This window comes from Balaenoptera ricei, chromosome 6, assembly GCF_028023285.1.
Source record: "Balaenoptera ricei isolate mBalRic1 chromosome 6, mBalRic1.hap2, whole genome shotgun sequence".
NCBI classification, from domain to species: domain Eukaryota; kingdom Metazoa; phylum Chordata; class Mammalia; order Artiodactyla; family Balaenopteridae; genus Balaenoptera; species Balaenoptera ricei.
The window spans coordinates 122,785,265-122,794,136 of record NC_082644.1 but is presented as its reverse complement, the minus strand read 5'-3'; the positions used below and the strand labels follow the sequence as shown (position 1 = coordinate 122,794,136).

The following is an 8,872-nucleotide window of genomic DNA, read 5'->3' as shown; positions in this document are numbered from 1 at the left end:
CATCCACTAATAAATACAATAGATAGGTGTTCTGCGTCAGAAAACACACACCTCTATCCTTTGCTTTCTTATTGTCTGATGGTACAACACTGTGTGCCAGTACAGGTCAGAATGTGTTAATGCTGAACCTTCCTCCAGAGTTTATTTTGGGATATTTCACTTAAGGGTCAGTTAAATATGAAACAGAATTAGAATCTGAGGGATTATGCACTGAAACAGGAAAACACAAGGAGGAAGGAGACTAGAGATTACTAGGGAAATACGAGTTTGGCATCAGCTTCCTGTGTGGTCTTATCTTTAGGTTTACCCCAAGGGGGGCTGTCTCACCTGACTCCCCAAAATAAGCTGCTTTGGAACCCATAAATATTCTCATTGGTGGTTCCTTGGGGTGAATTGTGGGGGATGAATTAACCAGTGCTGTCATGTGGCTGGATCTGCCTTGTGAATTCTCTTTCTCCTGCAAGCTAAGCCACATGTTCTTGCCTACTTCCCAGAACCTGTTGGTTGGGGTTCTGGTTTGGCTGGAACCTGAGAACTTCGCCTCGGTCACTACGCCCTAGCCTGTTACATAGCACACTTTCCTTTTCAAAATGACCAGTTGCCCCGAACAACACTGTAGGGTAGCCAAGGTCTTTAATAGAAGCGAAACGAGGGCAACGCCTCCCCACCCGCCACCCGGGAACTAGGCTCAGCGAGGATAGGTGGAAGTCCTCAGTCGCAGGCACACCCGGCCGCCGCCGCCGCCGACTGCTCCTAGCGCGGGAAGTTCTTGGGGTACAGCTGGAAGAGCTTGCCTTCCTGCGTGGGCTCAAAGCCGTACTTGTCCAGGCGCTCAGGGTCGAAAGTCCCGGCCTTGAAGTCCTTCTCGATAGCAGGTGCCGCTGTCTCCAGAAAGAGCTGCTTGGCCGTCAGGGGAGCTTCTGTGCCCTCCGGGGCGCGGTAGTTCACGTACGGCTTGAGCCTGAAGCCGGCCAGATCGGGGACCACCAGCTCCGGGACCATTTCCTTGACCTGCACGAACCTGCCGTCGCGGCCGTGGAAGCCGATGCCCTTGGCGCCGCGGCTCTTGTAGAAGGTGCGCGGGCCCCGCTTGCTGGTCCACTTGCTCATTCGGTCGGCGCCCCGCACCAGGGCGCGAGCCGCCCCGCTCAGGAGGCCCATGCCGGGGCCCGAACGACGCGAACGCTCTCCGACTCCCGGGCACAGCCACGCGGCCCCCGGCACCGCAGTGCTCCGCTTCCGGCGCCCACGGCAGCTTCCGACACCGCCTGGCCCCCGCCCCAGAGCAAGAGCAGCTCCGATTGGCTGCGGCGCGTCCAATGTGCAGCCTTGGCCCTGCGGGGGGGGCGGGACCTGTGGGGGCCTGGCCAATGCTCGGGGAGATCCCGCGTCCGGGCGGGGCGTCGGGAGCGCGGCCGTGTGGGGCGGAGCTTCGAGGCGAAGTGCCGGTCGCCGTGAGTGCGGACGTTAGGGGCGGGGCTTCGGGAGGAGTGACGGGAGTGCCGAGTGTCGGGGGCGGGGCGTCAGGGTGGAGTGACGGGAGCGCGGGCGTCGGGAGCGCGCGATCCCGGTGAGTCGCCGCCGAGCGCCCCGAAGTGGTAGGCCTGGGGGTCCGGTTCTGTGAGCAGAGGTAGCCATCCCCTCCCCCAGCCATCGCCGGGACGTACACTGCCCCACAGGGCTGTCGCCGGCGACGCACCTCAACCCAACTGCCCCCAACCCCTACGGCCCCCAACCCGACGCCTCCCAACCCTACTGCCCCCAACCCCGACTGACCTCAACCCCGACTGCCCCCGACCCCGATGCCCCTCAACCCGACTCCCCTGCAGCTGGACGCCCCCCAACCTGACTGCCCTCAACCCGACGGCCCCATAATCACTGCTCTCCAGCCCTGCACCCTAACCTCCACGCCCCCCTAACCACCATCTTCCTAACCTCGATGCCCCCAACCGCGCCGCCCCCGGCCCCCCAGTTCCCCTGCGCTCTGTCTCCTTCCCTCCCGCCCCCTGCGCTGTGTAGCATGTGCAGCAGCTGAAGGCGGTTCGGTTGTGTGGCAGGTGCCGGGGGCTTGAGCTCTGTCGCCTGAAAGCCTGGGGGGCGTGGGGAGACGGCCCTGGTCAGGGCTGCGCCGCAGAGCTGGGGTCACGGCGCTGCTGGTCCTTGAGGAGACATCTGAGAAGAAAGGGTTTCCCACGGGGCCAGCAGGGGCCTTTGACCAGTGAGCAGATGCAGGTGACCCTGCGCCTGCCTCTCCCGGTGGGATTTCGGAAGAGACAACCCTCTCTTACTGTTGCCCTTCTAAGGGACCTGGGAGCCACAGGGTGAAGGCCCTAGACGGGGCTCCTCCCTGCGGCACAGAGGCCAGGGGCGCAGGGCTGGTCCTCAAGTTCACCACACCCCAGACCAGCACAGCCACCTCCAGGGCTCAGCCACACTGCGGGGGAAATCCTGTGCACAGGCCACTAGGGAGGGTCTGGCTCACAGCCTGCCGTGGCCACACACCCCTCCCCAGGGTGCTGGAAATCCCTGCTGCACTAGGCCTTTGCCCAGCTGCCCACACTTGCCCTCGACTGGCTGGGAGAGGAGCCCGGGACTTGGCTGCAGTTCTAGGTTCCTGGGCAGCCACACGAGGGCTGTTTACAGAGAGGGAAGGGGCTCCGATTGCTTGTGAAGAGAGCTTCTCGCCATGGAGAACACAGTTTTTCATCAGGGTTTTCCTGTCAATAGAAACGTAATTTAACGTGTACAGGAACCTGGGGAAGGGCTGGGAGGCGCTGCGTTGCACGTGAGCTTGAGGTGGTGGAACGTGTGCCCTCCTTGGAACCAGTCCCTCTTCTTTTGTTTCACTTGTAGCCATGGAGCAAGAGGAGGACGCCGGCCCAGAGGTACAGAACCTGAGGATTCCAGTGAGGAATCAGAGCCTTAAAATTCCCAGTTATGGCCACTTCTGGACAAGGAGAAAGGGTCCTTTTAACATCTGCCCCGCGGCAACTCCTTGAAGCCTGCTGCATGTGGGGGTGGTGTGTGGGGCCTGTTTTCCCCTTGTCAGGGCTGAGGCCCTCCCTCCTCTTCCCCAAGGTCACTCTTCTGAGTTCCTGCTTCCCCTTAGGAAGTCTGCTTGCTTTGACTTAGGGCCTTCTACCCGTGGAACATATATAGCCACATTACAAGGGCCTTTATCTCTAAACCAGAAATTTAGATGCATTAAAACAACAGTGAAAAGCTGGGAAGTCTGAGATGCCTAACCACCAGAGACTGTACAATAGGCCTGGGGCATCCCCGTGACCCTTGCCGTGCGCAGCCCTGGCTGCCCCCCGGGGTGGCTGAGCTCGGAGGGACACGCCTAGGAGGAGGGTGCTCGTCCTCCTGGTGGACGTGGGCCGAGCACGCGGTCTGGGCCAGCAGGGCCCGGATGCCTCACTGTGAAGCAGAAGCTCCCACTGCTTCCATCCGCCTCCTGAGCTGAGTTCAAAGGGTTGAGTTTTCTGAATCACTTCCTTATCCTGTCTTGATGCAACATTCTGCTTTTGAAATGCTTTTCTGAGTGCATTGATTTCCTTGGGTTTTCTGGCATCGAAGCTGTGTGTGATCCTGGCTCTGAAGGACCAGGCAAGCTGCTTTAGTCCTTGGCACTTGTGTAGAAACTTGAAAGGATTAACAAGTCCCCCCACCACTCCCCCAAACCCATCCTGTTCCTGCCTGCTTGGAAGGAGGTATGTGGGTACCGGGAGGAATGGAGTGTAGCTACTTGTTTGGCTGGTTTCTTCAGCTTTGGGGGGAATCTGCCAGCATCCTGTGTATGGGCGGCCCCAGCTGTCTGCCCACTCACCATTCCACACTCACTGTTCTCTCTTTTTTTTAATAAATTTATTTATTTATTTTTGGCTGCATTGGGTCTTCATTGCTGTGCCCGGGCTTTCTCTAGTTGCAGCGAGCGGGGGCTACTCTTCGTTGCGATGTGCGGGATTCTCATCGCGGTGGCTTCTCCTGTTGTGGAGCACGGGCTCTAGGCGCGCGGGCTTCAGTAGTTGTGGTGCACGGGCTTAGTAGTTGTGGCTCGTGGGCTTTAGAGTGCAGGCTCAGTAGGTGTGGTGCACCGGCTTAGTTGCTCTGCAGCATGTGGGATCTTCCCGGACCAGGTCTCAAACCCGTGTCCCCTGCACTGGCAGGCGGATTCTTAACCACTGTACCACCAGGGAAGTCCCTCACTGTTCTCTCTTACCTTCCTTTCTCTCTCCCTGGGGTCTGGGCTTCTGCAGCCCCTTGGTAACTCCCTCCCTGGGAGCCCTTCTCTGCTGTGAGCTGGTATTTAATGTTCTCAAAATCCAGTTGGCTCCTTAGGGTTTCCCAGCACTGCTGCTGTGTGGGCTTCTGTCTGCCCCGAGGCCAGCAGCACGTGGTTCTGTTGGTGATGAGAGGGCACTGCGAGGTGGCCTTTGTACCCACTGTGGCCAGCCGGGCTTGCATCCTGAGGAGCAGGAAAGCTGAGGATTTCGGATTCAGATGCGTTAGCGATGCCTGGAGCGTTTGTTGTCGACACAGCACAGCTGCTGGCCCTGCCCAGCCATGCTGTGGGTGGCCCTGCTCCAGAGCAGGTGGGCTCAGGGGACCTCAGCATCCTGGAAGGTCGCTTCTTTCTGGAGGTCTCCAGGGCTGCCGACTTGTCCCTGACCCACAGCTCTGTTGTCACTCCTGGGGGAGCCAGGGCCGTGCCCATCCTGGCCCTTCCTGACTGCAGCCTTCTCCCCTAGGCGGGCTTCTGCCTGGCCACCCTTCGGTCCTGGGGTCTGCAGCTGACGGAGCAGCGTTCTCAGTCCACCTCGGTAACCGCCTCACTGCCCCCGGCTAACAGGCGGGCCCCGGAATCAGTGGCCTATTGCACCCTTGGCTGCCCTGGGTCCTTTGTGTCCACCCTGTGTTTGGGCTTGGGAGGGGCCTCATGGCGCCTTGCTGACGGGTGCTCTATCTGTGACCTCGCCCAGCTGATGGGTGTTGCAGCTGGAATCCTCCTGGCCCTGGCCCTCATTGGCATGACCATCTTTTTTGTGTCTAGAAGGGTTAACCGATTCCGTGAGTATCTTGCTTCAGACTTTGGCCCTAGGGGGACGGGGAGGAGGCCTTGAAAGGGTGGGGGAGGCGCGGGTGTTTTGAGCTCCTGGGAGCAGCTCTCAAGCCCGCGGTGGCTTTTGTTGGAAACTGCTGGCCTGTCCGTGAGGCTGAGCTCGTCGGATCCATGGAATTCGAGTCTGTTCTGACCTTCCTTGGCTCACGTTTCCAAGAAGAGTGAAGTCCCGCTTCCTCTGCAAGGGTCTGTCGCAGCCCTGGGACGAGGTGCTGTGTGACTGGGGGCGGGGCAGGGGCAGGACGAGCTCAGTGTGTACGCGGGGCTGCCTCGCGGGTCCCAGCCGTGCTCAGGCAGCCCCTTGGCTCCCCTTGCAGGACAAGTGCAGCCCACTCCTCAGTACAGGTTCCGGAAGAGAGACAAAGTGATGTTCTCCGGCAGGAAGATCACGAGGAAGGTGACTCGCGCTGCAGGCCCAGGCCTCCTGCCCCTCAGAGGTGTGGGCACCAGCCGGCCTGCGCCTGGGCGCTGCGCAGGGGCTCTGGGGCTCGGGGAAGGTCTGGGGAGGGCACGGCTGGGCGGAGGCATTTGGGGAGGAGGCCCCGTCACCGCGTGAGGTGGACGTGAACTGGAAAGGAGGACAGAAGCCCCTCCCTGGAGCGTCCCTGGAGTGTGGGGGGCAGAGGGTCCTGGCTCCGGTGCTGAGATTGGTGGTCCGCCCAGGATTTGGGGCCAGGCCCCGCGAGGGGGAAACTGCAAGGCCTCACTTGCCGGTGTCAAGACCCCCCTGGGGAGCGGCATCCGCGCCCAGCCCCGCCCGCTGCTCCGCGCGAGGGCAGGAGGCCTCGGCACACTGCCGGAGGCTGTGCTTCAGATGCACACTTGAAGCCTTTGCTGATGTTTAAAAATATCTTCTCTTTGTTACTTTTCTCGAGTTACACAATTGATTCGTGTCTTCGTGGAAACACTTGAACTGCCGCTCGGGGGTCACGTGGGCGCCCTCACGTGGCTCTTCCTCCTCAGTGTCAGGCGCTGTGAGAGGGCGGGTCGGCTGGGGCCGCTCTGGCGGGCGGGCTGGCGCGCAGGGCCACGTGGAGTGGCTCCCGGCAGGTCTCAGAGACACCCATGCGTGTGTGGTTGGGTGCGGGGCTGTCCGCTGGTGGTCCTGCTGAGGACTGGGCAGCGGCAAGCTGGCCCTGGGCTAAGGACAGGAACGTGGTCCAGTGAGGCCAGGACACCTGGGAGGGAAGGAGGAGTTGTGCTGACCGCCCACCGACAGCCACAGCTGACACCGTGGGGCAGATGCAGCTCGGGAGCTGAGGGACAGCAGGGGGCAGTGGCTGCCCGAGGAGGCTGGCCGGTGCCCGGCTAGGAGCCGGGCCCTCTGCACTCCTCGGCACCGCTGTTTGGGGCAGTCCAGTGGGCCTCGACTGTGGGGGAGGGTGAAGAGCCTCCAGACCGGGAGGACTGGGCAGGCACTCGGGTTGTCGTGTGTGCCAGCATGACAGGTGTGGGGTGGAGAGCGTCAGCCTTCTAGGCAGGGGGGACGCAGGGCTGAGGACTCAGAGCTCTCAGAGCATGGGCTGTCTGGGGACGTGGCCGTGTGGTATCGCTGTCATCAGCACCAAGGATGGTTCCCTGTGTCCTGGGCAGGTGAGCAGGGTGGGGCCGGACCGGGATGCTGGTGTCAGGCTTCAGGCAGGCCAGGTCCTGAGGGCTGGGACCGACCCTGAGGCTGAGAGCTGGATCCACCGGCTGCAGGGTCCAGACGTGGCCTCCCCCTTTCACTCTGCAGGTGACCACGCTCCCCCACGCGCTTGTGGGGAACACAGCTGCCCCCCGGCAGCGGGTGAGGAAGAGGACCAAGGTGCTGTCTTTGGCCAAGAGGTACTGGGGGTGCCCTTCAGACTGGCCGCGTCTCAGCTGCCCTCCCCCGTGGGCGCCTGCGGACCTCGCGCCGCCCGTGGCTTCCCTGCCATGGGGTTCACAGCGCAAACACCGTCTGCTTTTGAGCCCCTTTGGGCTTCTGCTCCAGGTGCATGTCTCTCTGCTTTGTAGGATCCTGCGTTTCCAGAAGGAATACCCGACCCTGCAGCCAAAGGAGCCCCCGCCCTCCCTGCTGGAGGCCGACCTCACGGAGTTCGATGTGAAGAATTCTCACCTGCCGTCGGAAGTTTTGTACATGCTGAAAAATGTTCGGTAAGAGAGAAGTGGACACGGGAGGCCCGCCATGTGCCCTGGGGACTGGCTGTCGCCTGGCCTTCGAGGTGTCCTTTCCCTGTGGCCACCGTTGGTTGTGTCGACAAAGATAATGAATAAACAATCTATAATAGGAATAAAAAGAGTTTTATTTGAGCCAAACTGAGGACTATAGCCTGGAAGACAACCTCTCAGATAACTCTGAGGAACTTCCCCAGAGAAGCATGGTTTTTAGCAGTTTTATGTCTTGTCAGAACAAAGAACATTAAGCTAGTCAGGGATACATTCCTTCAAGGTTTCAAAAAAAACAGATCAGCAGGTACGTGGTGAGTCAGTATGGCCTCGGCACCTGGGAAGGGAGTCTTATCATTGAAGGAGAACCAGCATTGGCATCCTAGAAAGGGAGGCATTTAATCTTTATTTTCACTTGGACGTTTTGTTGTTCTTGTTGTTGTTTAATATTTATTTATTTAATTTATTTATTTTTGGCTGCATTGGGTCTTCGTTGCTGTGCGCGGGCTTTCTCTAGTTGCGGCGAGCGGGGGCTACTCTTCATTGCGGTGCGCGGGCTTCTCATTGCAGTGGCTTCTCTTGTTGCGGAGCACAGGCTCTAGGCGCACGGGCTTCAGTAGTTGTGGCACACAGGCTCAGTAGTTGTGGCGCACGGGCTTCGTTGCTCCGCGGCATGTGGGATTTTCCCGGACCAGGGCTCTAACCCGTGTCCCCTGCATTGGCAGGCGGATTCTTAACCACTGTGCCACAAGGGAAGTCCCAACATGGACGTTCTTTACTTCTGGTCAATGTGCCCTTTAATAATTAAGCAGACGTACAATGTGTGTTTGATCAGCCACAACAGGCTATTCTATCTAGTGAGCATGAAGTGGGAGTTAACTCATGTGTAAGCCAGAGTGACCTCCCCAGACCCCAACATGTGAACATTGCTTTCATCAGTTGGGAAGGCTTCTTGCCATCGCTGCCCTCCCAGTGGCGAGTGGAACCTCCTCGCCGGTTCTTTCGTGTGTCTGTCTGCTTATCAGAGTGTTCACCTTCAGGGCAACGTGGAGCGAGTGCGGGAAGTGTGTGGCTGGATGGAAAATTGAAAGTCTGGTTCCGCATTTCTCCCTGGAAGCCCCGACTCCTCTTTCAAGCGCTTCACTACCTGCCCTTGTTTATGCATCTGGTTCAAATTCATGGTCACGGCCTGAGAGCTCTCTGAGCTCATGGAACAGTAGCTGATGGAAATTCCTGAAGCTTAAGCCTCTGTCCTGCTGGTGCTTGTGCCATGGGCTCTGCAGCCCTGGAAAGCTCGCTCTGTGGTCTGGCCGGCAGGGACGGTGGCCTGTGTTCCTCCTCCCCTCCTTCCTGTAGGTGTCCCACGTGCACTGTTTCTTGTAGGGTCCTGGGTCACTTTGAGAAGCCACTGTTCCTGGAACTTTGCAAACACATGGTGTTTGTGCAGCTTCTGGAAGGGGAGTATGTCTTCCGGCCAGGGGAGCCAGATACCAGCATCTACGTGGTGCAGGACGGGCGGCTGGAGGTCTGCATCCAGGATTCGGTGAGAGCCCTCGGGTGGGGCAGGGCTGGGGGGTCTGTTGTGTTTTCACTTAGAGG

The 8,872-nt window shown here is 59.6% G+C and overlaps 2 protein-coding genes across 2 annotated transcripts in view; one reads left to right on the top strand and one right to left on the bottom strand.

Moving 5' to 3' along the window:
* Positions 1-182: 182 nt before the first annotated feature.
* Positions 183-8,872, top strand: part of PNPLA7 (patatin like phospholipase domain containing 7) — a 56,178-nt gene continuing 47,488 nt past the window's right edge. The window contains 8 exon segments of the mRNA XM_059926709.1: positions 183-1,075; positions 2,854-2,885; positions 4,752-4,823; positions 4,983-5,070; positions 5,440-5,519; positions 6,858-6,949; positions 7,121-7,261; positions 8,657-8,816. Coding sequence (XP_059782692.1) covers positions 2,856-2,885; positions 4,752-4,823; positions 4,983-5,070; positions 5,440-5,519; positions 6,858-6,949; positions 7,121-7,261; positions 8,657-8,816 — 663 coding nt within the window. The 5' untranslated portion in view covers positions 183-1,075; positions 2,854-2,855.
* Positions 617-1,276, bottom strand: MRPL41 (mitochondrial ribosomal protein L41). Its single transcript, XM_059926156.1, has one exon. The coding sequence runs from the start codon at positions 1,159-1,161 to the stop codon at positions 754-756; it is 408 nt and encodes a 135-aa protein (XP_059782139.1). The 5' UTR covers positions 1,162-1,276; the 3' UTR covers positions 617-753.

What these genes read in the sequence shown, in the direction of transcription:
- MRPL41 (XM_059926156.1), bottom strand. Translation starts at nt 1,161, where the DNA reads ATGGGCCTCCTGAGCGGGGCGGCTCGCGCCCTGGTGCGGGGCGCCGAC.